General features: G+C 43.8%; 2 protein-coding genes across 9 annotated transcripts in view; one reads left to right on the top strand and one right to left on the bottom strand.

Moving 5' to 3' along the window:
- APAF1 (apoptotic peptidase activating factor 1) overlaps positions 1-13837 on the bottom strand; it is a 50550-nt gene extending 36713 nt beyond the window's left edge. For 4 of the 5 annotated variants that reach the window (XR_005660759.1, XR_005660760.1, XM_029078910.2 and 1 more), the window contains exons 1-5: positions 13714-13837; positions 9150-9327; positions 8816-9005; positions 5747-5944; positions 1526-1709 (exon numbers count right to left, since the gene is read on the bottom strand). Coding sequence is in view for 3 of the 5 variants with exons in the window: in XM_029078910.2 (XP_028934743.1) it covers positions 1526-1709; positions 5747-5944; positions 8816-9005; positions 9150-9287 (710 nt within the window). In the remaining 2 variants the exon portion in view is untranslated. Of the gene's footprint in view, positions 1-1525; positions 1710-5746; positions 5945-8815; positions 9006-9149; positions 9328-10950; positions 11056-13713 lie in introns of all 5 variants that reach the window. The other variant, XM_029078911.2, reaches the window with a different exon arrangement.
- Positions 13838-14045: 208 nt separating this feature from the next.
- LOC100074508 (IKBKB interacting protein) lies at positions 14046-26551 on the top strand. Of its 4 annotated transcripts, none has more exons than XR_003764460.2 (4): positions 14049-14315; positions 19360-19477; positions 21229-22123; positions 25629-25804. XR_003764460.2 is itself a non-coding variant. In XM_029079365.2 (4 exons), exons 1-3 carry the CDS (start codon positions 14128-14130, stop codon positions 22069-22071), a joined length of 1149 nt encoding a protein of 382 aa, XP_028935198.1. In that variant the 5' UTR covers positions 14049-14127; the 3' UTR covers positions 22072-22080; positions 25629-25712. The 4 variants fall into 4 exon arrangements, 3 of the variants coding, with proteins under 3 accessions (XP_028935199.1, XP_028935198.1, XP_028935197.1); XM_029079365.2 differs by having other exon boundaries at positions 21229-22080; positions 25629-25712; XM_029079366.2 differs by lacking the exon at positions 21229-22123 and having other exon boundaries at positions 14046-14315; positions 25629-26551.
- Positions 26552-26872: the final 321 nt, after the last annotated feature.

Raw genomic sequence — 26872 nt, 5'->3', positions numbered from 1 at the left:
TTAGCTAAGCACGGCTCCTGCTTTTCCCTCAACCCAATGTCTTTTCCGTTTCTGCACGCTGTCAATTCCTGCACCTCGGGGAAGCAATCTGTGGAAGAACACGCCTCAGTGATACTGGGCAAAAGAAGACAGGATCACTTCCTGCCTAACCCATTTCATCAAAACCTGACAGGCAGCAAAACGGTCCAGAGATCTGCAGTACAGTTAGGGGCTCAGCTGCCAACTTCTTTCCTTCCCTTGGCGGGGCCTGGGGCGGGGCAAGGGGAAGAAGGCTGGAATCAATTCTTCATTGATCTTGGAGCTCCCTTAGGATGAAATGCAGTGCAGTACTGGCTCTCTATATAAAATGAGCATTTTAGAAAGCCCCCTCTGAGCCAGCTCCCTCTCCGTTCAGCAGAAGCACACAAGCCCCCAGCATTTTTTGACCTAGAGGGTTATGGTGGATTCTAAGGGGTAGATGGTAAAAACGGTAACCTATTGTTACCATGGTGAGGACTTCGGTCTTACGCCCTCTACTCCCAGCGAAAACCCTAAGGGGGAACCCCAAATGAGGGAAACCCCAATTTTAGAATCCAGTAGAGATATCCCTTCTGCAAATCGGTAGCTGTATCCTCCTTTCTTCAAAATGTTATATTGTGTCAACCACTGATTTCACAGTAGATAAGGAAGATGGTTTAAAAACAGTGGAAACAGGACATTGCTTTTGTCAATCGTGAGATTCAAAAAGGTAAGGAAGACTCAAAAATTTTCTAGATATTGTTTCAGTTATTCTTCATCATCTGACGCTTTATCAGCAGTCAGAGAACCTCATGGAGAACACATAACCAGCTAATTTAAGTGTTGGAATTGATCCCCTCTGCACTGTTAATGAATCAGTGATCATGTTGCCCCAGTATTTTGACATTCTGTTTGATCCAAGCTTTAGAGGCACAGTTGGTTATAACCAGTTCACCACCGCATCTCAGAAAATACATTTCCTTATTCTTCTATTGCAGTCCATCAAAACTGAGCTCTAAAATGTCACATGCCATCAGGAATGCCGGTAATAGCTATCTTTACTGGCAGCAGAAAAAAGGCCCAACTGAAGCCATATTCTTTGGGAGCTAATCGGCAAAGGAAGCCAACTTTGTTGTACTGTACTCTCCCAAGCACTTAGAACAGTGCTGTGCTCATAGTAAGCACTCAAAAAACTCTGCTGCTGCTGCTGCTGATGCAGGAAGGATATGCTCCTTATGTTCCCATCTGCTAACTTCACTGGGGCCTTGAACACAATCATTCAACACTAACTAGTTCCTCTGTCACTACAGTTTTTGTTTATGGTATCTGTTAAGTTACCTATGTGCCAGGCACTCTACTAAATGCTGGGATAGACACAAGCTAATCAGGTTGGTCACAATCTATGTCCCACATGGGGCTCACGGTTTTAATCCCCAGAGCAGGCAAGTGATGGAGCCGGGCTTAGAATTAGAATCCAAATCCTTCTGACACCCAGGCACGTGCTCTATCCACTAGGCAACACTGTTACCTTGGGTATTTACGCAGCATCAGAACACGAAGCCGATCTTTAGCCTCTTCGATGTTTAACGGTGGCCTCTGGGAGAAGTTAGAGCCTTGATCGAACCGCATGCAAAGATTCTGAAGTTTCATGAGGAGCCCTGCTTTATCTTGTTTTCCAATCGAAATCCAATGCACGCCTCCTGGAAAGCAATCTGAACAAGACAAGGATCAGTGCTGTGATGACTGCTTTCTCCATGAATGATACCACTCCATTTCTACCCAATTATCTGGCTACTGAATTCACTCACTCATTCAACAGTATTTATTGAGCGCTTATTATGTGCAGAGCACTGTACTAAGCACTTGGAATATACAATTCGGCAACAGATAGAGACCATCCCTGCCCAATGACGGGCTCCCAGTCCAATCGGGGGAGACAGATGGACAAAAACAAAACAACATAAACACGATAAATAGAATCAAGGGGATGTACACCTCATTAACAAAATAGATAGGGTAATACAAATCTATACAAATGAACACAGTGCGGAGTGGAAGGGAGAGGGGGAGGAGGAGAGGGAAAGGGGGCTTAGCTGAGGGGAGGTGAAGGGGGGAAAGGGGAGAAGTACTGAATCTGTACTTTGAAGAATTCACCAAAGCCATATTAGTTGCAAGTAATACTAGTGAGATCTCTATACGCGGGAATATGATTTTGCAGGAAGTCAACTATGAATCTGAGCCCTGCAATGCCCCTAAATTGTATGAGCGGATCCATACCCATTGTCTCTGCAGAGAAATGGAAAAAAAAAAACAGCTTATGGGAATTGACAGTGTTCATGTAAATCTGTTAGGGAAAGGAACCAGGCATTACCTAAGGAATCACTGACTGCTAAGTATTTGGACAGAGGAATCCATAGTATGGGTAAGATTCTGAATTTGCTAGTCCTACAGCAAAACATCATCTGCAAATATGGGGTGAATGTTCCCAGTGAAGGTGACTGGAGGTTCAAAAGGCCAGGAGACCCTACCCTCTTGACAAGTAACAGGAGCGGCTTTGGTGAACTTTCTTTAAGTCAAAATTCCAGATGATGATTAGAAGAAACAGTGGAATTAGGTCCTCCCCAGAAAAGCATTATTCTGATTTCTGATTCAATTCTGATTTACAGGTTTTTAAGTAACAAGGGCTGGAGAAAGGCCTCTCAAGGACCCTTTGGCCTTAGACCAAATGCCTGGGACCACCCACCATCATAGTGTCTGAGTCTCCCAAACCCCCCAAAAAGTGGAGGGCAGACGATGGAAGATTGTGGCCTTCAGAGAACTTCAAACACAAGGGAGGATTTCGAGGCACTGGCCACAGGGCTTCTCATGCTAGATTGAGCAATCTGAGTAGCAATGATTAGGTCCTCAAATGTTAAATTGCTCATTTTTTCAGTATTTGTAGTCCCCGTGCCCCAGAGTTTGTGAACTCCTTATGGCCAAGAATTACCTTTACTCAACTTTTCTATGTGGGTTACCTACCACTTTGCACAGCATGACACACAGTGAAGGCATTCAACAAATGCTTTGGATTACGAGAATACCAAATAGAAAAATTCCACAAAAGAAACCGATAAAACCACCACCCAAAAAGTTAATGTGCCATTAGTATACACAGAGAAATCTTTAATGAGAAGAAACCCTCAACTTGAAAAACTTTTAAGAGATAAACTTTTTCTCAGAACAACGACTAAGGAATTTTTCCAGGGTTAAAATTTAAAAAAAGGGGGGGGGGGTTTCAGCATGTCCTGAAAAGAATTTGTGTCCCACATCCCAAATGCTACTAACATATGGCCATGGTAAAAAGAACCCCTTGTTCCTATTGATTCATAGAGCCTTGTGTTTGACAATACACACCCAAAGTAGTGCATCATATTTTCAAACATGCTTAGTCCTCCCAAAGCAGTGGTAAAGTTCCCGACAAACCCCTAAGGAAAAGCATGGCAGAGAAGCAATGTGGCCTAGTGGAAAGAGCACAGGCCTGGGAGACCGAGGACTATGGCTGTCATCCCGGCTCCACCACTTGTCTGCTGGGTGACCCTGGGCGAGTCACTTAACCTCTCTGGTCCTCAGTTACCTCATCTGTAAAATGGGGATTAAGACTGTGGGACACGGACTGTGTCGAACCCGATTAGCTTATATCGACTCCAGTGCTTAGGACAGTCTGGCACGTAAGTGCTTCACAAATACCCGTTTTTGTTTCATTCTCCCTCAACACCCCTTCCCCCAAAATAAGGAACACACAATAAGGTGCCCTCCCCTTCACCAACACCATGTGCCTAACCATTTATTTCAACAACGCATCGCATCCTACCCTGGTATATGTTGTTGAATTGTATTTTCCAAGCGCTTAGTACAGTGCTCTGCATGCAGTATAAGTTCAATAAATACAACTGAATGAATGAATGAATGAATGAAAGGTCCTTAATTCCCTACAGCATACAGCAAGACACATAGTGAAAACAGACGTTATAGAGATACAGAAGAATGAAGTGTACTGGATCATTAAACGATCTGAATAAGTTCATTATGGGCACAAGAGGGAGCCATTTAACTTATTGCTCTGCTGTATTCTTCAATAATTAAATTATTGAAGTAAATTTTTCTGGCCATTCATTTAGGCAAGGAGGACAAACCACCATTTTAAAACTTAACTTCAAATACTGTAATACCACAGCACAGGGAAGTGACAGAAATGTGATTAGAAGCTAACTCTCCTGATTCCCAGACCCATGCTCTACTAGGCCACACTTGGTAATTTAGTTCAACAAGCAAGATCACCATGGTCAGCTGCTCTTTCCCTTCTCCTGGGTGTGTGATCTGACATAGTTTCGGCTGTTTTTCTCTCATCTCAGTGTCTTCCTGCTCCACTGCTGTGCTTGCTAATTACGTTTTAAGTTTGTATTTTTTTTTAAACAGTACTTAAGGGCTTACTATGTGGTCATCAATGTACTAAATGCACACCACAGTTAAATAATAATAATGTTGGTATTTGTTAAGCGCTTACTACGTGCAGAGCACTGTTCTAAGCACTGGGGTAGATACAAGACAATCGGGTTGCAAAAGTCCCTGACCCATCTGGGACTCACTATCTAAGTAGGAGGGAATAGGATTTAATCCCCATTTTACAGATGAGGTAACTGAGGCACAGAGAAGTGATTTGTCCAAGGTCAGAAAGTCCCTTCAAACTTATGATTCTATCATTTAAATCAACAGTAATAATATTTGAGCATTTACTACATGCACAGCATTGTATTAAATGCTGGAAAAGAATACACGAGTGGAAATTGGATACGGGTCCTGTCCCTTGGCAGGCTGGCAACCTAAAAATTACTAAAACAGTAATTATTACCACTGAGAGATGATAGTATTACTGAGTGCCCATTGTTTGCAGAACACTGTTCTCAGAGTTTAGGCATGTACAATAGAATTAGTATTCAATGGGCAGGGATTGTCTCTATCTGTTGCCGAATTACACATTCCAAGCGCTTGGTACAGTGCTCTGCACATAGTAAGTGATCAGTAAATACTATTGAATGAATTAGTAGACACGATCTCTACCCTCAAAGGGTTTACAATCTAGTGAGGGAGACAAAAGCAACAAGAAATCACAGACAGAAAGAAACAACAGAGAATAAGGACATACTTAAGTGCCATGGAGGGACGTCAATTCTCAAGTGCAGAAGTTGGGAACATAAACTGAGGAGATTAGAAATCAAAACTGGGGAAGGCCTCCTGGAGAAGATGTGACTTTCAGAAGCCCTTGAAGATGAAGAGAGCAGTGCTCTGTAAGATGTGAAGGAGGAGGGCATTCCAGCCAGGAAGAAGGGTCCAATCAAGAAGAGAGGAGAATGTATCATTTGTATGCTCTTTTTCCCCCCTACACCCCAGCTAAGACTCTCTGTTCCCTTTAAGCAAACTGACTCAACTGGCATGTAGTGGGGGAAGACAATGGAAGAGAGGGAGAAAGCTGACAAAGTCTAAAAGCCAATTACCAGGAGTTTCTTTTTGATGCAGAAAGGAAAGAGCAAACATTGGAGGCGTTTGAGCAGTGGGAAAACATGTACAGAATGACATTTCAGAAAAATTATCTGAGCATTCTACACATATAGGAATGATTCTATAGTTAGTACAATGTCCTGCAAACATTACTTTCAATGATGACCATGAAGCAAAAAAAGATAATATTAATCACTGATATTTTTCAACTTACCTACTAAGAGACGGTGGTCTCTGAGAGCTTCAGCTGCTAAAACTGACTTTCCGCAGCCTGCCATACCATACACCGTGACCCAGCCTGGTTCATCATTCAGTCTGTACAACTTCTGTTGAATTTCATTCACCAGTTTTTTCCGAGTAACAAACACAACTGGCCGCTGAGGTACTCCACCTTCACACAAGACTGTCCTGACTGAAATCCGAATGAACGACGATAACGAAAACAAAACAGAGAAGCGTGATTATAACTTTAAATGACTACCTATCTTTAGTATTTATTGATAATTACTGTTTGCAAAGCACTGCACTGAGTGGTTGGGAGAGCATAATAGTGTAAGAAGACACAATCCCACTACTCAGGTAATATAGTTCAAAAGTTTAGAAAAGGTGTGCTACGGTTGGAAAGCACACAATGTACTACACAAAGGAACAGAATATCCCTACTTATTGGTTGTACAATCTAAGGCAGAGAAATGAACTACAATGTACAAAAAACACCAAGAAGCAAATTTTACTAGTGGGATAGATTATTTGCTAGAGGTTCACTCTCTTCCATCTGCTCTTCTAAGTTGTAATATCCACCTTGTGGTCATTGCAGAGACAGAATGTTTCTCTTCCTGGTTCTGGAAACTAAGATTAAAAGTTAAAAAGTGTCCTGTTGTGAACATGTTTCAAAAACCGACATTCCCAGAGGTTGAGACTGTAAAAAAACTGGAATGAAGAATTTGGAAAACTCTAGTACAAAAACTGGGCTCGCTATAGACAGGGAATGTATCTGCTAATTCTGTCGTATTGTACTCTTCCAAGAGCATAGTGCAGTGCTCTGCACATAGTAAATGCCCAATAAATACAATTGACTGATATTAAACAAATGAAAACTAACTGATCAGGAAGACTCTTTGGAAAAACAGGTGTGAACTTCACGTTCTTAACCTCAAAGAGACCAAATAAAAATGAACGTGGAAGACCAACACTGTAATGGTGAGAAAACCTTCCTTTTTTTTTTTTAATTGGACACAGCTTTGAAACTTTGGAATTGAAAACAGCAATAGCAAAGGGCTTGCAAGGTCCCTTTTAATTACTGAAATTAACCCCACAGGTCTTGTAAAGTAAAGCAACCTTGTGGAGCCGCAGTTTGATAACACTATCACAAGCCCCTTCTCTAAATTCTGACTACTACTGCTATTAATAATGATGGTATTTGTCAAGTGCTTACCACATGCGAGGCACTGTACTAAGCGCTGGGGTGGATACAGGCAGATCGGGTCAGACACAGTCCCTCTCCCACATGGGACTCACAGTCTCAATCCCCATTTTACAGATGAGGTAACTGCGGCACAAAGAAGGGAAATGACTCGCCCAGGTCACAGACCAGACTAGTGGCAGAGCTGGGATTAGAACCCATGATCATCTGACTCCCAGGCCCACGCTCTATCCACTAAGCCATGTTGCTTATTCTACTGTAAGTACTAGGCTGCTAATAATAATAATAATAATAAATGAAGTGCTACCAAACTCTGTACTGAACACTGAGGCAGATACAAAATAAGTAGATCAGACAAAGACCTTGTTCCACAGGGTGCTTCCAGTCTGCAGGGGAGGGAGAACAAGTTGCTTATCTCCACTTTTAGGGATGAGTGAAGCACAGGTTAGTTAAAATTATGGGCCCAAGGTCACATGGCGGGCAAGTGGCGGAGCCAGAATTAGAACCACTACCTGGTTAATAAATATTCTAAAGGCAATAAGATATAATAAGGTATTAAGACGGTGAACTCTATGCAGGTCAAGAACTTTGTCCAACTTGATTTGCTTTCGTTCTCACCAGCACTTAAGTACAGTACCTGGCACAAAGCGAGAGCTTAACAAATACTGTAATTATTATTAGATATGATCCCTGCCCACACAGACCTCATGGTCTAGAGAGAGGAGTCTGCAATCTAGAGGAGGGGCTCTTTACTCGGGAATATTTTCAATTTGGCACACAAAAATTTGTGTAAGTCACCAAAAAAGATATGCAGTTTTTCCTTAGAATGTCAAAAGAACCACTGGCTACCCAGTAGAATTCCTCCTACTTCTAGCAGCCAGGCTTGTGCCTAATCTCGTTTGGGATCTAAATTCCCATTTATCAATATCAAATGACTCAGATAATTGACATGCTACAAAACTGTTGCGTATAAAAACAAATCTAACACGTTAAACTTCAAGGTTCTTTTTTTTTTTGCATTTTTAATGTTGGTACTTTCTCCCAAATAAGTCACATTATCACTGTGATAACAGCTAAATGGCAAGTACATTACGGGTAATGCTCCCAACACCTCTCAACAGATTTATGATACCTAACTGGTGAAAATTATGTAAAATATTAAATACGAGGTAGGTTTTTTGGCAAACCTCAAACTTACAACTACTTATAAAAGAACTGTCTAATTGAAATGTTGGAAGTTGGATTCAATTTCTCAGAGAAAATTATAATAAATAAGGGATTGGTTCCCAGCCTGCTTTTATCAAAACTGCCCAGAATTGTACACTTACATATGTATATCGTCAGAGGGGTTCCATGATAGATTACCCAGTTTTACTTCCATAAAAGCAAAATCAACAAATGAACCCTTCCTGATAATTCAGCCTGGCAAACAGCTAACCACTCTCGGGACCCCTCACCCTTTTTTCAGCTGCCCACCCACCCTTTAAGCTTTCCTCCCCATTACCCCCCATCCCTTTGAAACTTTTTAATTTGCCCATTTGCCCCAGTTCCTCCGATGACTCACATCCCCGAGTGCCACAGAAGAGCACACTATTGTATTGTACACTCAAAACCAATGTAAAGGTGACACACTGAAAGTATTAAACTGACTTAAAACCAAGGACCGCCTAGAGTGCAAAGATGAAATATGCAATTTAAGATGCGCTCAACCCAATCTTTAAAAAGAGATTTTGTTAACATCTTCACTACGGAAAATCATTCCCTTTTTTAAGTGAACTGATCACTTTCCTCAGCAAGTACTTTACGAATTAAACTGTTGCTTCAGTGAAACATATCGTAGGCCGAAGCAGACAAACTGACCATAAGAAGTCACGCCATCCAATGAATCATTTCCCTTGGGAGAAGCAGTGAACGGAATCCCATCTTGGAGAAGGGCGGCGAGATCTCTGTACCCCTCATGTAACAGAGCATTGTAGAATGATATGTATGAAAAATTGTCTTTTTCAAGAATCAATTTAATTAACATTGCAGCTCTTTCCTCTTGGGTGCCCTAACCAGAAAAAGAAAAAGATGATCAGTGTATTACATATTGGAAAGATGCTTTTTGTAACATCAATTTCATCTCAGAAATTAAAAAAACAACTCTGTCATCTTAAGAAGTCCTAAGGGGAAGAGTAAGAGAGGTGTACTTTACCTGATTTCTTACTTTCTCCTCTTCTGATAAGGTTAATGTTCTATCTGAAATCATGTGGTCCATAATATAGGAGGTCTTGATATCTTTTTCCAATGCCTCCATATGCTTAAGCAAGCAATTTCGAGCTCTGGCATCCATCCTCCCAATCTATCTTCAGCTCCTGAATCAAGATCTTGAGCTACAGACAGAACGACCAGAAAAATAAAGTCATGCAGCAATTCTGATATTCAAAAGTGGCATTTTAAAACTTAAAACTAGCCTCAAGTGACATTTATGTGACGAATCGGTCTGCCTAACAAGGAGAAGGAAGTATGTGTGCTCAGGGTCTTTGAAGAAACCTATTCATTCAATAGTATTTATTTATTCATTCAATAGTATTTATTGAGCGCTTACTATGTGCAGAGCACTGTACTAAGCGCTTGGGATGAACAAGTGGGCAACAGATAGAGACAGTCCCTGCCGTTTGACGGGCTTACAGTCTAATCGGGGGAGACGGACAGACGAGAACAATGGCAATAAACAGCGTCAAGGGGAAGAACATCTCGTAAAAACCGATGGCAACTAAATAGAATCGAGGCGATGTACAATTCATTAACAAAATAAATAGGGTAACGAAAATACATACAGTCGAGCGGACGGGTACAGTGCTGTGGGGATGGGAAGGGAGAGGTGGAGGAGCAGAGGGAAAAGGGGAAAATGAGGCTTTAGCTGCGGAGAGGTAAAGGGGGGATGGCAGAGGGAGTAGAGGGGGAAGAGGAGCTCAGTCTGGGAAGGCCTCTTGGAGGAGGTGATTTTTAAGTAGGGTTTTGAAGAGGGAAAGAGAATCAGTTTGGCGGAGGTGAGGAGGGAGGGCGTTCCAGGACCGCGGGAGGACGTGACCCGGGGGTCGACGGCGGGATAGGCGAGACCGAGGGATGGTGAGGAGGTGGGCGGCGGAGGAGCGGAGCGTGCGGGGTGGGCGGTAGAAAGAGAGAAGGGAGGAGAGGTAGGAAGGGGCAAGGTGATGGAGAGCCTCGAAGCCTAGAGTGAGGAGTTTTTGTTTGGAGCAGAGGTCGATAGGCAACCACTGGAGTTGTTTAAGAAGGGGAGTGACATGCCCAGATCGTTTCTGCGGGAAGATGAGCCGGGCAGCGGAGTGAAGAATAGACCGGAGCGGGGCGAGAGAGGAGGAAGGGAGGTCAGAGAGAAGGCTGACACAGTAGTCTAGCCGGGATATAACGAGAGCCCGTAATAGTAAGGTAGCCGTCTGGGTGGAGAGGAAAGGGCGGATCTTGGCGATATTGTAGAGGTGAAACCGGCAGGTCTTGGTAACGGATAGGATGTGTGGGGTGAACGAGAGGGACGAGTCAAGGATGACACCGAGATCGCGGGCCCGAGAGATGGGAAGGATGGTCGTGCCATCCACGGTGATAGAGAAGTCTGGGAGAGGACCGGGTTTGGGAGGGAAGATGAGGAGCTCAGTCTCGCTCATGTTGAGTTTTAGGTGGCGGGCCGACATCCAGGTGGAGACGTCCCGGAGGCAGGAGGAGATGCGAGCCTGAAGGGAGGGGGAGAGGACGGGGCGGAGATGTAGATCTGCGTGTCATCTGCGTAGAGATGGTAGTCAAAGCCGTGAGAGCGAATGAGTTCACCGAGGGAGTGAGTGTAAATGGAGAACAGAAGAGGGCCGAGAACTGACCCTTGAGGAACTCCAACAGTTAAAGGATGGGAGGGGGAGGAGGCTCCAGCGAAGTGACAATATTTGTTGTGGCAGCTGGGCTACTGAGTGTGACAAAACGACAGGAAATTCGTCCTATCCTACCACTATGGTCGTTTCTGGGTTCCGGAGCACACAAAAGTACGGAGCGACAATAAAATTCTCTGTTTTCACACAGTCTAGGGCAAACTGGCGCGAAGATTCAGAAGCCTAAAACGACAGCAGGCAGAGAGTAAAATCTATATCCCTTCCAAGACCAACACAGCAATTCCCCGGAGAGAGGGCCCACGTTGATTTTTCAGCAATTATCCTGGATGTCAAAACCCGGCAATTCGGTGCTGGCATGAATTTCTTTCTAAAGAAAAGTCATTAAGTCCGTAAGCTCCTTATGGGCAGGGAAGGTGCTTAATGCTGTTGCTGGGTATTCGGTGACTTCATCCGTAAAATGGGGATGGAGACAGTGAGCCCCATGTGGGACAGGGACTGTATCCAACCCACTTGGCTTTTTTTTTAAACGGAATTTGTAATAATAATGATGGCATTTGTTAAGTGCTTACTATGTGCAAAGCACTTTTCTAAGCACTGGAGAGGTTACAAGGTGATCAGGTTGTCCCACGTGGGGCTCACAGTCTTCATCCCCATTTTACAGAGGAGGGAACTGAGGCACAGAGAAGTGAAGTGACTTGCCCAAACTCACACAGTAGACAAGCGGCGGAGCTGGGATTTGAACCCATGATCGCCAACTCCCAAGCCTGTGCTCTTCCCACTGAGCCACGCTGCTTCTCAATAATAATAATGCTGGTATTTGTTAAGCGCTTACTATATGCCAAGCACTGTTGTAAGCGCTAGGGGACATACAAGGTCAGCAGGTTGTCCCTCGTGGGGCTCCCAGGTTTCATCCCCCTTTTACAGATGAGGGAACTGAGGCCCAGAGAAGTGGCTCACCCAAGGTCACACAGTTGAAAAGTGTGGCTCAGTGGAAAGAGCCTGACCTTGGGAGTCAGAGGTAATGGGTTCGAATTCCGGATCTGCCACTTGTCAGCTGTGTGACTGTGGGCAAGTCACTTCACTTTTCTGGGCCTCCGTGACCTCATCTGTAAAATAGGGTGAAGACAGGGAGCCTCACGTGGGACAACCTGATCACCCTGTATCTCCCCCACCGCTTAGAACAGTGATCGGCACAGAGTAAGCGCTTAACAAATGCCAACATTACTATTATTATTAGTAAGGGCTTAAGGCATGTCATCATTATTACGTGGGACAACCTGATCCCCCTGTATCTCCCCCAACGCTTAGAACAGTGCTCTGCACATAGTAAGTGCTTAACAATATTATTTTTATTATCATTTTGTATCCTCCCCCAGCGCTCAAAACAGTGCTTGACACCTTCTTCTCCCAGTAGAAGCAGCGTGGCTCAGTGGAAAGAGCCCGGGCTTGGGAGTCAGAGGTCATGGGTTCGAATCCAGGCTCTGCCACTTGTCAGCTGGGTAACTGGGGGCAAGTCGCTTCACTTCTCTGGGCCTCAGTGACCTCATCTGTAAAATGGGGATGAAGACTGTGAGCCTCACATGGGACAACCTGATGACCCTGTATCTCCCCCAGCGCTTACAACAGTGCTGTGCACATATTAAGTGCTTAACAAATATCATTTTCATTATCACCTTGTATTCTCCCAGCGCTTAGAGCGGTGCTTGGCACCTAGTAAGGGCTTAAGGCATGTCATCGTTATTACGTGGGACAACCTGATGACCCTGTATCTCCCCCAACGCTTAGAACAGTGCTCTGCACAGAGTTAGCGCTTCACAAATCCCAACATTATTATTATTCTCTGGGCCTCAGTTCCCTCCTCAGTAAAATGGGGATGAAGACGGTGAGCCCCACGTGGGACAACCTGATGACCCTGTCTCTCCCCCAGCGCTTAGAACAGTGCTCTGCACCTAGTAAGCGCTTAACAAGTCCCAACATTCTTCTTCTTCTCTGTGCCTCAGTGACCTCTTCTGCAAAATGGGGATGAAGACTGGGACCCCCAAGTGGGACCACCTCATTCCCCTGTCTCTCCCCCAGCGCTCAGAACAGTGCCCTGCACAGAATAAGCACCTAACAAATACCAACATCATTATTATTATTCTCTGGGCCTCAGTGCCCTTCTCTCTAAAATGGGGGTGAAGACTGGGAGCCTCACGTGGGACAGTCTGATGACTCTGTATCTCCCCCAGCGCTTAGGACAGTGCTTTGCACATAGTAAGTGCCTAACAAGTCCCAACATTATTCTTCTTCTCTGTGCCTCAGTGACCTCCTCTGTAAAATGGGGATGAAGACTGGGAGCCCAATGAGGGACAGCTGATGACCCCATATCTCCTCCAGCGCTTCGAACAGTGCCCTGCACAGAGTAAGCGCCTAACAAATCCCAACATCATCATTATTATTATTATTCTTCTCTGGGCCTCAGTGCCCTCCTCTGTCAAATGGGGGTGAAGACTGGGAGCCTCACGTGGGACCACCTCATGACCCTGGATCTCCCCCAGCGCTTAGAAAAGGGCTCGGCACAGAGTAAGAGCTTAACAAGTACCAACATTATTATTATTATTACTGCACTTCTCTGGGCCTCAGTGCCCTCCTCTGTCAAATGGGGATGAAGACTGGGAGCCCCAAGCGGGACCACCTGAGGACCCTGGATCTCCCCCAGCGCTTAGAACAGGGCTCGGCACCGAGTAAGCGCTTAACAAATCCCAACATTGTTATTATTATTATTATTAGTGTGGGGTGGGGCTGAGGACCGGCGGCCTCGGAGTGGCGGGGGGGGGGGGGGGGGGGGGGGCCGGGGGCCTCCACCATCGCCGGCCCCGGCGCGGCCGCAGTCACCGCTACCTTCTCCTCCTCTTCGTCCCGCTCCTGCTCCTCCTCCCGGGCCGGGGAGCCGAAAAATGTCCTGAGCGACCGCCCGGCCGAGCCCGATCCGGCCGAGCCCGAATCCGAGCCCGATCCGCCCGCCGCCCTCCGCCCTGGGCCCGGGCCGCCCAACCGGAAGCCCCGGAGCGCCGGGCCCGGCGGGACGCGCATGCGCCGGGCCTCAGCCGCCGGCCGGGGGCGCGCGCCCGACGTGGCCGGCCCCTCCCGCGCGCCCCCGTGCGGCCGGCGGAGGTGGGGCGCTAACGGTCCGGAGGGACGGCGGGGGGAGGAGACGGGACGGGACGGGACGGGACCGGACCCCCCCGCCCCCCGACGGCCCCGCGTCTCTGTCTGCCTGTCTGTCTGTCTGGGTCCGCCCGGGAGCCCCCAGACATGTCGGAGGCGAAGCAGAGGAAGAAAGGGGGCCCGAAGAGAGGCCCGGGGCCGGGGCCGGGGGCGGGGGCGGAGCCGGGCCGGGCCGGGGAGGGCAGGAGGGCGTCGGGAGCCGGAGGGGGTGTCGGGGCGGACCCCCGCACGGCGCTCAGCCTCCTCTCCTTCGGGGCCTGTCTGCTCCTCGCCTGGTAAGTCGCTGACCCGCCACGGCCCTACCCTCCTCCTCCCCCTCCTCTTCTGCTCTTTCTTCCTCCTCCTCTTCTTCCTCTTCCTCCTCTTCTTTTTCCTCCCCCTCCTCCTCTTCTTCTTCCTCTTCCTCTTCTTCCCCCTCCTCCTCTTCTTCCTCTTCCTCTTCTTCTCCTTCCTCCTCTTCCTCTTCTCCTTCTTCTCCTTCCTCCTCTTCTTCTTCTCCTCCCTCCTCTTCTTCTTCTCCTCCCTCCTCTTCTTCTTCTCCTTCCTCTTCTCCTTCCTCTTCTTCTTCTTCTTCTCCTTCTTCCTCCTCTTCTTCTTCTCCTTCCTCCTCTTCTTCCTCCTCCTCCTCTTCTTCTTCTCCTCCCTCCTCCTCCTCTTCTTCTTCTCCTCCTTCCTCCTCCTCTTCTTCTCCCTCCTCCTCTTCTTCTCCTTCCTCTTCTCCTTCTCCTTCCTCCTCTTCTTCTTCTTCCTCCCCCTCCTTTTCTTCTTCCTCTTCCTCCTCTTCTTCTTCTTCCTCCTCTTCTTCCTCCTCCTCCTCTTCCTCCTCCTCTTCTTCTTCTTCCTCTTCCTCCTCTTCTTCCTCCTCCTCCTCTTCTTCTCCTTCCTCCTCTTCTTCCTCTTCTTCTCCTTCCTCCTCCTCCTCCTCCTCTTCTTCTCCTTCTTCCTCCCCCTCTTCCTCTTCTTCCTCTTCTACCCTGCACTAAGCGCTGCGGGCCCCTCCCCCCTGCAGGGGTCCACCGCCTTCCCCTCTCCCAACTGGTCACTTTGGCGGGGCGGCCCGGACCCCCCACGCCCATCCCCCAATGCCGCCTTTATGCCCCTCCCCTAATAATAAAAATAATGATAACGGCGTTTGCTAGGCGCTTACTGAAATCATGATAACGGCATTTGTTAAGCACTTACTATGTGCCGAGCACTGTTCGAAGCACTGGAGTAGATACAGGGTAAATCAGGTTGTCCCATGTGGGGCTCACAGTCTTCATCCCCATTTTACAGATGAGGTCACTGAGGCAAACTTTGGGAACTTGCCCAAAGTCACACAGCTGATCAGTGGCAGAGCCAGGATTAGAACCCACGACCTCTGACTCCCAAGCCCGTGCTCTTTCCACTCTGCCACACTCCTCCTCTACTAATAATATAATAATAATAATGGGATTTGTTAAGCGCTCACTATGTTCCAAGCACATTCTAAGCGCTGGAGTCGATACAAGTTCATCAGGATGTCCCACGTGGGGCTCACAGTCTTCATCCCCATTTTACAGATGAGGGAACCGAGGCGCAGAGAAGTGAAGCGAGTTGCTCGTTGTTATGATTAAGACCCTCACAAACTTTAATCCTTGTCTCGTTAGTTGTATCGTCTTGTTAAATCAAATGACCTTGAAGTTCCGAAGTGCTCTAGACTGTAAGTTCGTGGTGGGCAGGGAACATGTCTACCAACTGGGTGGTGCTGTACTCTCCCAAATGCTTAGTTCAGGGTTATGTACAGAGTAAGTGCTTAGTAATTACCATTGATTGATTATGTCACACTTTCATGTGTTTCCTTGTGTATAAAGAGAAGCAGGCCTCGGAGTCCGAAGGACCTGGGTTCCAATCCTGGCTCTGCCACTTGTCTTTTGTGTGACTTTGGGGAAGTCACTTCACTTCTCTGGGCCTCAGTTACTTCATCTGTAAAATGGGGATTAAGTCCGTTACCCCCATGTGGGGCCTGAGCCGTGTGCAACCTGATCAGCTAGTATCTACCCCAGCGCTTAGTACAGTGCCTGGAGGTGCTTAACAAATACCATAAAAAAAACACCATAGCAGTGTGGCCTAGTGGAAAGAGCATGGGCCTCGGAGTCAGAGGACCTGGATTCTAATCCTCGCTTGGCCATCTGTCTTCCGTGCGACTTTGGTCAAGTCACTTAACTTCTCTGTCTTCAGTTTCCTCAAATGTAAAATGGAGATTTAATGCCTCATCTCCCCCATACTACAAATATGAGCCCCATGTACCACAAGGACTCTGTACGACGTGATTAACTTGTATCTATCCCAGTGCTTAGAACAGTGCTTGACACCTGGTAAGCTCTTAGAAAGTACCATAATATGTATATTAATTCACTCTCCTTCCACTCATTTCTAATTTACCCCCGCTTTCTATTCTTTTCAGGTAGAGTGAGGAACATGCCTTTGGGTTGAATTTATCCATTTAAAGCTTTTAAGGATAGTATTCTGTTTCTAAAATACGGTCCACTTAGGCGCTCCTTTGAAGTAAAGCAAAGATGTGGTTATTCACTTTAAAATTGTGTGGGGTGATTTTTGTTTGCATTTATTTCTCGGAGCAGGGATACCAAGATCATGATCAGCTGATCGTGTAAGACAAGCTTGAGGTGGATCTTCGAGGGAGCTAGGGGAAAATAAAGCAGTGGAAATGGGGAAGAGAAGAGAAAAGCCAAGAGTAGGTGAAATGGGAGAGAGAATGAGGGGAAACGGACGGGCAGGAAATGCGGTTAAATAGTTCAGAGAAGAATACTTGAAAAATATGTGCTTTATGCTCTAAACCTATCATATACCTTGAATCCTATGGAAAAACTACATTTGAGCCTTAGGCCGGTATTACGATAAGCACTATTACAAAGTGCCTGGTAGTGTTTAGTGTTTGTCTCCCCGTCTAGACTGGAAACCCCCTGTGGGCAGGGGTTGTGTCTACCAACGCTATTTCCTGAGCACTTAGTACAGTGTTCTACACACAGTAAGTGCTCAATAAATACCATTCATTGATTGATTGATTAGGGGAAACGCTTTCACTGGTCCTGACAGAAATTCTCCATAGTCTCACCTGGCAAAGAATTCTGGAGAACTTCTCCTCACCCTTCTCCTGAATTTGAGGATCTCCCCTCTCACCGTCATGTACATCTGGTATAGGAGATCTGAGAACACAGTGGTGAGAATTCAGAAGTAATCTTAAAGAGAGCAATAATGTATTTTTTAACTTGGAACCTGATTGTGCAAACTACAGTTTTCTATGCTCATTATAGTTAATTGGCACAGGCCAGGAGTTGTCCAAGCCTCTTGAACTGTTGGGTTACACACCAAAAACATAATATGCAAGAGAGCTGCAATCCCCCCGCCCCCCAAAAAATACTTTAGTTGGAATTGTAATCGGGAGAAGCAGCGTGGCTCAGTGGAAAGAGCCCGGGCTTTGGAGTCAGAGGTCATGGGTTCGAACCCCGGCTCTGCCACTTGTCAGCTGTGTGACTGTGGGCAAGTCACTTAACTTCTCTGGGCCTCAGTTACGGCATCTGTAAAATGGGGATGAAGACTGTGAGCCCCACGTGGGACAACCTGATTCCCCTGTGTCTACCCCAGCGCTTAGAACAGTGCTCTGCACATAGTAAGCGCTTAACAAATACCAACATTAATTGCAAGTCCCAGCATGGGGAGGTGATGGCACGAGAACAAGAGTTCTGGGGCGGTAGTGGCCAGGACAGCAAAGAAGCAGCAGGGACAAAGATGGAGATGGCACCGAGCCTCACAGCCCTCTCCGGCCCAAGCCCACAGCAAGGAATAGCAAAGCATGCAGCACAAGCCACGAAGCAAGCGAAGGAGAGCCACCGGTGGCTCGGGAGCCATAGTTTGGTTACCCCTGGAAGCCAAATTGTCTACCAATTACTCTCCCCCTGCCCCGTCAAAGCCTTAGTGAAGGTACATCTCCTCCAAGAGACCTTCCCTGACTAAGCCCTCCTTTCCCCTTTTCCCACTTCCTTCTGCATTGCCCTGATTTGCTCCCTTTGTTCTTACCCCCTTCCAGCCCCACAGCACTATATCCATATCTGTACTTTATATTAATTTCTGTCCCCCCTCTAGACTGGAAGCTCACTGTGGGCAGGGAATGTCTGTTGATTGTTGTACTCTCCCAAGCGCATAGAACAGGGCTGGGCACACAGTAAACTCTCAATAAATATGATTGACTTTGATTTTTCTCTTGGGGAAACTCCTTGTAGAGCACCCTATGAAACTTGAAGGTACAGATTCAAAGCAAACAACGGGAAGAATGTAAAAGAATTAATAGCTTGGAGAAATTCATGACTGAGGTCCAAGCTCCAGAGGAAGAATGTAAAAAAATTAATAGCTTGGAGAAATTCAGACTGAGGTCCAAGCTCCAGAAAGGTTCAACAAGATTCATGGACAACAGCGTCATTGTCAATTATTATAGTGAAGGGTGAGAGATATTAGAAAATAGAAGATCTGGTGATGGACTCTTCTGTTGGAATCTATCAATCGATGGTATTTATTGAGCACTTCCTGCATTGAGAGCACTATATTAAGCACTCGGGAGAGTACAATACAGCAGAATTGGAAGACCCGTTCCCTGCCCACAGTGAGCTTCAGTCTAGAAGAACGATGGGTAAATCTCGGTACTTAAGTCCGAGGACCGAGAATCTACACACAGCGTACTTGATTAGAGGGCTAGTGGCCTGTGCGATGGCTGCCAATCCTCTTTCTCATGGGGCACAAGTGCCACAACCAAGGAGGGGAGACAGGGGTGTAGCAAAATCCATCTGTGGTCTTCACCCAGCTTCACCAGGACTAGAGCCAAGTCTTTCCACTGGACCTACAACTGGGCTCTAGAAAGGTCAAGAGGGTAGATGGAAAGAGGATGACCATAATCGTGGATGGAGCACAGGCCTGGGGGTCAGAAAGGCGTGGTTCTAATCCTGGCTCTGGGCCTCAGTTTCTCATCCGCAAAAGCAGGGTTCAGACTGTGAGCCCCATATGGGACAAGGGACTGTGTCCAACCTGATTTGCTTGTATCCACCCCAGCGCTTAGTATAGTGCCTAGCACACAAGAAGTGCTTATCAAATACCAGAATTATTATTAATTGTGTTTTACCATGCCTCTTTTTAGTGTTCTAGGAGAGTCCGGGTATTGGGTCAGTTAGACTATTGGTCTGACCCAGTGTGGCATTTCTTAGTTTCTCATGAGTGTATCTCTTAATAAGCTTACTTGTAAAGTCCTAATAAGGTATCCAACTAATTTTTGTTTTTTCTTGCCTTTCACAGGTTCATATTTCAGCAATCAGAAAAATTTGCCAGTGTGGACAACAAATACCAATTTATGGAAATGAGTGCCAAGGAATTCCAGGACCTGAAAAATAAAGTCAGTTTACTTTCTGAGAAGGTAATCCTAATTTATTTCTTTTTGCTACCAGTGCACATATTAAACATTTTCTTAGATGCTTTTGGAAAGCATAAGTATGTTTAGATAAGGGGATTTTGCTCACCTGAAAAGAGAATTCTTATGATGATAATAATAATGTTTTTTGTTAAGCACTTACAGTGTACCAAACACCGTACTAAGCACTGGAATAGATACAAGATAATCAGGGACTCCCAGTTTAAGTAGGAGGAAGAACAGGTATTGAATCCCCTTTTTGCAGATGAGGGAACAGAGAAGTTAAGTGACTTGCCCAAGGTCACACAGCAGACAAGTGGCGGATCCAGGAATAGAACCCAGATATTTTGACTCCCGGGCATAGATATTTTCTGCAAGTCCATGCTGCTTCTCTACTAAAATGTTACTAAAAGTGTTTTCATTTGAAGGACCTCCCTAACTCCCTATTCAACCGTTAGAGTATATGCATTAGTGTACCTCATGGGTATAGGATCAAAAAACATTAATAAAAGGTTTATCAAAGAAAAAAACAATGTTTGAAAAGATCCAGTAGAATATCTAGGGGATTGTCCTTCCTCCCACCAGGATTGCTCTCTGTGGTAATCCTTAGGAACCGTAAAGAAATTAACTGTAGTGCTTAAAGTAAGTTAGGCTGTAAACACACAAAACTAACACTCTGCTCCTACCGTTATGGTTTGTCCCATAGGCCACAGATGTTCACTGTCAGTAGATCTATTATTATTAGACTAGACTCTAAGCTTCCTGGGGGCAAGGAACATGTCTGTCAACTCTGTTGTATTGTAGTATTCCAAAAACTTAGTGCTCTGCAAACAGTAAGCTCTCAACAAATACCATTGATTGATTATTACTCTTACAGTGATACTGTTGGAAGGATTGACTTACATTTTGAAGTCGGGAAGTCTTTGAAGCCGAAATTTTAAAAATCGGTTTGCAAATCTGTTTCGGTGTTGGCCATTCATAATTTAAACGTCTGAATTTGTGTCCATTTGCCTAATTAGCTTTTAAAAGCATATTCCAGGTGATCAAAAAAGGGGAGGCGGACATTAAAATAAATTATGTATACGTACATAAGTACTGTGGGGCTGAGGGTGAGGTGAATATCCAGTGCTCTTCCCAAACCGTTTAATTTATCAACAGTGACTCTGAGGAATAATTCTGTCGACACCAGAGCCTTCAGCTAGCAGTTGAACTCCGTAGAATCTCTATTAGTTTTGGCCTGAATCTCAGGTGATTTCCGTGGAAGGGATATTGATAGATAGACAGAAGGAATGTGTTTTTGATTTGCTTTTTTTGTAAACATGCTTTAAGGAGGAAAAATGGAAAATTATTGTCCAAGTTGGAACTGGGAGAAAGACACTGAAGTTAAAATTAGACTTTGGATTTATGAGGTTCTTATCTTCAAAACCTAGAAGGGTGAACATGAAAGGAAATACAGATTTCTTTTACTTTTCCAGTATTATTTGCTGAATGTGACAGCATGAAGATACCCAAATCAACACGTTCCTAATTTGGGTGGTTTTATGTTTTCCTAGCACATTAATTTTGATAAAATTGGTTACTGTGCAGTTATTCGAAGGACAATTGCATTTTTTAAGCCACTGTCATTAATGCTGATTTACTCGTTACCGTTATTGCCTTTAAAGCTTTAACTAATTTACTCCTGTTTGTTAAAATGTGTTCCTCCACTATGATTTCTATTAAGTAGACTTGGGAATTGTTTTGTGTTATAAATGCAGCTTGAGTCTACTGAAAGTATCCTGCAGGAAGCTACCTCATCTATGGCTCTGGTGACCAAGTTTGAGCAGGAGGTGTCCAGTCTCCATAGCACCATATATGACATTCAGAATAGTGAGCAGCTGCTCACTCAAAAGATACAAAGCATTAATGTGAAATTTGAAAATGTCTCGGACTCCTGGAAAAGAAGCTTGGATGAAATGACTGCCAATACTGTCATTTTAAAATCAGAAGCAAAACGTGTCCACACTCAAGTCACTGCCCAAATTAACTCTGCTGAGCAAGGAGTGAAATCACTTACGGAAAGGTTAAAAGATTTGGAAGATAGTACAGTGAGAAATATTAGAACATTAAAGAGTCAGGAAGACGATGACCTTTCTCGAGTGGAAAAACAGCTGGGCTCTGATACCAAAGCGGTTGAAAAATTGGAAGAGGAACAGAGTAATCTTTTTGCTAGAGATTTAGATCTAAATAATAAACTTACTGCCTATGAACCTAAAGTTGAAGAATGCAAGACGCATATGCCAGTAATTGAAAATGCTATTCATTCAGTTCTTAAGGTCTCTCAAGAACTGATTGGTATAGAAAAAAAGATGGAAGATTTGGCCGAACAGATGTTTAACATGGAAGATGATATGCTGAAAGCAGTGTCGGAGATAATGGAGATGCAGAAAGCCCTTGAAGGAATGCAGTTTGACAACAGCATTCTAAAAATGCAGAATGAACTAGTTGTTTTGAAGGAAAAAGTCCAAGAATTCATAGTTTCTCAGAATGCAAGAGAAAAGGGAACTTTAAAAGAACACAATCTACCTAGCAAAAAATTCTCAAGTGGCGGGGAACAGTAAAATCACTATGTTAGTGTTCTGACTGGAGCATGCTATTTTATATATTAATATGGTCAGTTTGCACAGTGTTTTTTATAACATATGTAATATAGTGAAAGGCAAAAATAGAGGGCATTAAACCTGTGTCCTGCTTTGGAAAGGAAAAAAAACCCAGCACCAGTTAAATTGTGAAAATTAGGGGTAAAAACAATGTAAAAAGAACTGTGCCCATTTCTAATTGAATCTCTTTTCCTCAGATTTTAACCTACTTTAAATTGGTGAACTGAACTATTTCTGGACTTTTTTCAAACCGAAAACTTATTACATAATAGCTCTTCCACCTCCAGCCTTCTACACATCGTCATTTCTTAGTCTTGGTGACACTGTTTGCTTGTTCTTAAATCACATGTACTTGGCATAAATGAGATATGATTCTCATTATGAAAAGGCACAAAAAAAAGCTCATCTCAAAATGAAGTAACTAAGACAAGGGGTGCCCTTGAAGAGTCAAAATGGCACCTAGCCTGGAATATGAGGCTTATTATCAGACTATAGACCAAATTGCAGCTTTTCAATAGAGAAGGAAAATACGGACAGAACGCGGGTCCTTTCAAGTGCTTTCTCATAACAATTTTCATTTCAAGCTCTAAGTAATTATCACCAGTGTTTTTATTTCACATATAGCCAAATTCCTTCTTGTCCCCCAATTTTTTATGGAGCAGTTGAACTTTAATAAAATATTTAATGAAACAAATATGATAATTCTAAAACTTGCTTTATTTTTTTATAACTCATTAAAATTCCCAGAAGCTTATATTGGGTCCTTCTTTGAGCATAATTCTTAATTTTATTTTCATTCCAAACATTTTTCAGGTAGTTCTCTACCCTTTCATTCATATTTTTCAACTCAAAAGAGATCCCTTACAAAAGAAATCATATAATCTGAACTTTCTTTAACAATGAATAACATTTGATTCACTTTCCAGGTTTATTTGGAGTATTTGATAGAAATGACCATATCTGTATTATATATATATATATATATTTTTTTTTTTTAAATGGAAAGTGTTTGTTTGCTTAAAGTGCTTAGTGGTTTGTTAGCTTAAAGTGTTTAGTGGTACCTGTAAATCACCTAAAATAACTGTTAATGTAATCGCTACATAAACAGGACTTTACTTTTCGGTTTGGCAGGAATTTGGTCCATTGACTGACCTGATGTAAACAAATAAACCTGGTTTTGTTTAGTTCTGTTGTGCAATGTCCTATTGGACTGAGTTGAATAGAAACCGCTTCTCAGACACCTGTGGGTAAAAAAAACCCTCAAGCCTGGAGCCAAACCACTACTGTCCCGCCTAATAATGAACAGGCAGGAACACACCCGGAGCCAGAGCATGCATTTTCAGCTGTTAATTAACAAGCCAGGTGTTAGTTCTCGGTGTATCTAACTTGCATCCAAGAAACAGATCGAGATGAATATTCCCGCAGAGAACATCACTGCTAGGGCCCACTCTTTGGTGTCGTGTAAGAAATCAACCAGTGAGAGGAAGGAGAGGGAAGCCCAGCACAGTTTAGATTGAGTGCTCCTGAACTAGGCTTCTCAAATGCCACCGGTCCACCAAGCTGGGAGTCAGGGGACCTGGGTTCTCATCCCGACTCCACCACTTATTGTGTGACCTCGGGCAAGTCACTTAATTTCTCTGTGCCTCAGTTACCTCCTTGGTAAAATGAGGATTAAAACTGTCCAACCTGATTACCTTGTATCTACTTCAGTGCATAATTCAGTGCCTGCCTGGCATACAGTAAGCGCTGAACAAATACCATAAAAATAAATCCCTGGCATCCCCAAGAACCCGAGGCCAAGTTGACATACTCTTAAAACAAAAGTTGTACCGAACAACATTTTGATCCACTATTTACTTTCAAAAACATACATTAGGTGCTCATTTAAGCACCACCCTAGGTGGGGCATTCTATAAAACAAGTTAGATGGGGTTCAAACTCTTAAGGAATGTACCATCTGCTAGACAGTACAAATGTAGGCAGAATTTTTTTCGGTTTTATTTGTCCTTGTATTTATGCTATGTCAGTGTTTTATTATTTCAAAACTCCTGAAGTGTCTGTCTCCAAGTCCCACTCCTCCACTTCGAGCCTTACTTTATGAGCTCCCTGAGGGACAGGGGCTGTGTCCAAATTCTCACTTGTGTATTCTTTGCCAGCACTTATTACCGAGCTCAACACACTTTCAGCACCTAATTATCACTACTACTAATACTGCTTTAGATCTGAATCGACTCAGGGCTAGAGGGTATTATTTTCAACTCTTCTGTGCTATGCAAAAGTATCACAGAAAAAAGCTGCCATATACAAAAACATTTCAATTGGGTATGCAGAACTGCATTAACTGTTCTGGGTGTCCCACATGGTCCATTTGCCTTTCAAGTAGAATCCTCAAAATACGCATTTTTAAAATAATGTAACTATTTTATAGCAAAGGCGAAAAAGCTAAAGATGAAATGTATTTGAAATAGAAAATTAAGATAAATTATCTGCTTACTAGTACTTACAGATCATTCCAGGGAAGAAATCATTCTCAGAGAGGAAACAGGCCCTTCCAAGTCAACAAAGAACTATTTGTTTGGGAGCAATAACTTAGTCATTTTTACGTTTAGTGACCTACAATAATGAGTGCATCCCCCCCAAAAAAATTTTGGATCACCACACTGGTATAAAATATAAGAGGTACTACAATTACCATAATTTTGGTGGCAATGTCCAGAATTCATTTTCTCTCTTGCTTCGGCCAATCGGGATTGTTTGAAGTTCAACTTCTAAGATTTTGGTTAATTGAAAGGGAAATAGTAGATTAACTGATAAGATGCTTTAATGTTTTTATAATTCGATTATCATTGCAAAACCCCAGTGAACTAAAGAGCAAGAATAATGAAATGTCATTTTCTTAAAAAGTTGCTTTTTTTGAATTTCTATTCTTCAGGTTCATTCATTCAATTGTATTTACTGAGAGCTTCTTGTATGCAAAGCACTGTATTAAGCGCTTGGGAGAGTACGATACAACAACTAATGGATGCATTTCCTGCCCACAATGAGCTCACGGTCTAGAAGCAGCATGCCTCGGTGGAAAGAGGAGTCAGAGGTCATGGGTTCGAATCCCAGATCTGCCACTTAGCTGTGTGACTGTGGGCAAGTCACTTCACTTCTCTGTGCCTCAGTTACCTCATCTGTAAAATGGGGATTAAAAGTGTATGAGCCCCACGTGGGACAATCTGATGACCCTGTATCTCCCCCAGCGCTTAGAACAGTGCTCTGCACATAATAAGCGCTTAACAAATAACATTATTATTATCATTAGAGGCAGCTAAACTCCTACAGTTTACATAGAGATGGGCAAAATCTAGGTGGTGTACAATTGCTGAAATACTTTCATTTCAATAAGAAAATCCTGCTCAGCCGATTAGTTTAGGACCTTTAGGACTGTCAGATTTCAGGATGAAACGGATAAAGTTGCACTTCACATCTGCTTGTTAGAATTTGTAATCTTACTGTGTTTTATTTTCCTGCAGTGTGAGATGTCAGATGCGAAAATAGAGCGACTGAAGGATTTCCAGATAACGATACTACTGGAACATCTTCAAGAGGATGTCTATAACATGAAAACGTGGTCTAGCCAAATGGCAGGAAAAAGAGAAGAACTAAGTAACAACATCACTGCTCTTTTTCAGGCAGTTGCCAGTATAGACCAGAGCACAGCTTCCACAGCGAGAGAGGTCTCTCTCAAGATTACCGCTGTAAAAACAGACATACGACGCATTTCAGGTTTAGTAACTGAGGTAACCTCATTGACCGATTCTGTGCAAGAACTGGAAAATAAAGTTGAAAAATCTGAAAAAAAGACAATAGAACACATAGGTGACCTCCTCTCAAGTAGTATCGACCGCACTGCGAATCTACGAAATTCTGTTACAGAAAATTCCAAAAGAATTGAATTGGTTAAGAAGACCCTGATCGAGCTGAAGAACGACTTCAACAAACACTCCGACAGGCTTTTGAACCTAGAAGGCGACAGAGCTAAGGTTATGAAGACAGTGACTTTTGCGCATGATTTGAAACCCAAGATACATAACTTAAAGAAGGACTTTGCCCGTTTGGAACCAATGATAAATGATTTAACATCAAGAATTGGAAGATTGGTAACTGATCTGCTACAAAGAGAAAATGAAATTGCTCTCTTAAATGAAAAAATATCTAATTTAACAGTTGTTCGAACTGAGATTAAGAATATGAAAGATGAAATAACGAAAATTTCTGATATGAGCTAATTCCCTTTTGGAATCAATCTTCCTAGTAGGTAGCAAGTGAAACTTCTAAGATAAAATGATTTGAATTATTTTAAAAATTTGGAACAGTTTCAGAGTACAGACATCTTTTTTGTAATTGATAACTGTTTTGAACAATAAAAATTGCATTTTTTTTTTAGCAAACTAGATTTAGTGGCCATTAATAAGTGTATCATGTTCTTTAGGGAGGGGGAGGAATGTTTCTTTCTGGAGGTTTTTTTGTGTGATTTAGATTATTAAATTGAAGCACAAAGCCTTATTTATAAGCAGGAGTCCAAATTTTTCCAGCAGTGCTAGCCACTCTCTTCCTCTTTCCGTGGCAGAAAGAACGGTAGTCTGAATTAAGTGTGTGGTCCTCTTGGTCTTTCCTTAGCTATATTAGGCTCAGCTACAGCTATGCATAATCAAAGACCTAAAACCTACTAACCTCTGTGCGGGAGGAAGACACAAATCCATATCGGACAGATCTG

The sequence above is a fragment of the Ornithorhynchus anatinus genome, chromosome 14, assembly GCF_004115215.2.
Source record: "Ornithorhynchus anatinus isolate Pmale09 chromosome 14, mOrnAna1.pri.v4, whole genome shotgun sequence".
Lineage (NCBI taxonomy): Eukaryota > Metazoa > Chordata > Mammalia > Monotremata > Ornithorhynchidae > Ornithorhynchus > Ornithorhynchus anatinus.
This window is presented reverse-complemented; position numbering and strand designations above follow the sequence as displayed.

What these genes read in the sequence shown, in the direction of transcription:
- LOC100074508 (XM_029079365.2), top strand. Translation starts at nt 14,128, where the DNA reads ATGTCGGAGGCGAAGCAGAGGAAGAAAGGGGGCCCGAAGAGAGGCCCG. An exon ending in GCCTGTCTGCTCCTCGCCTG is followed by an intron (nt 14,316 to 19,359) that starts GTAAGTCGCTGA and finishes TGCCTTTCACAG; the next exon opens with GTTCATATTTCAGCAATCAG. An exon ending in TCAGTTTACTTTCTGAGAAG is followed by an intron (nt 19,478 to 21,228) that starts GTAATCCTAATT and finishes TTATAAATGCAG; the next exon opens with CTTGAGTCTACTGAAAGTAT.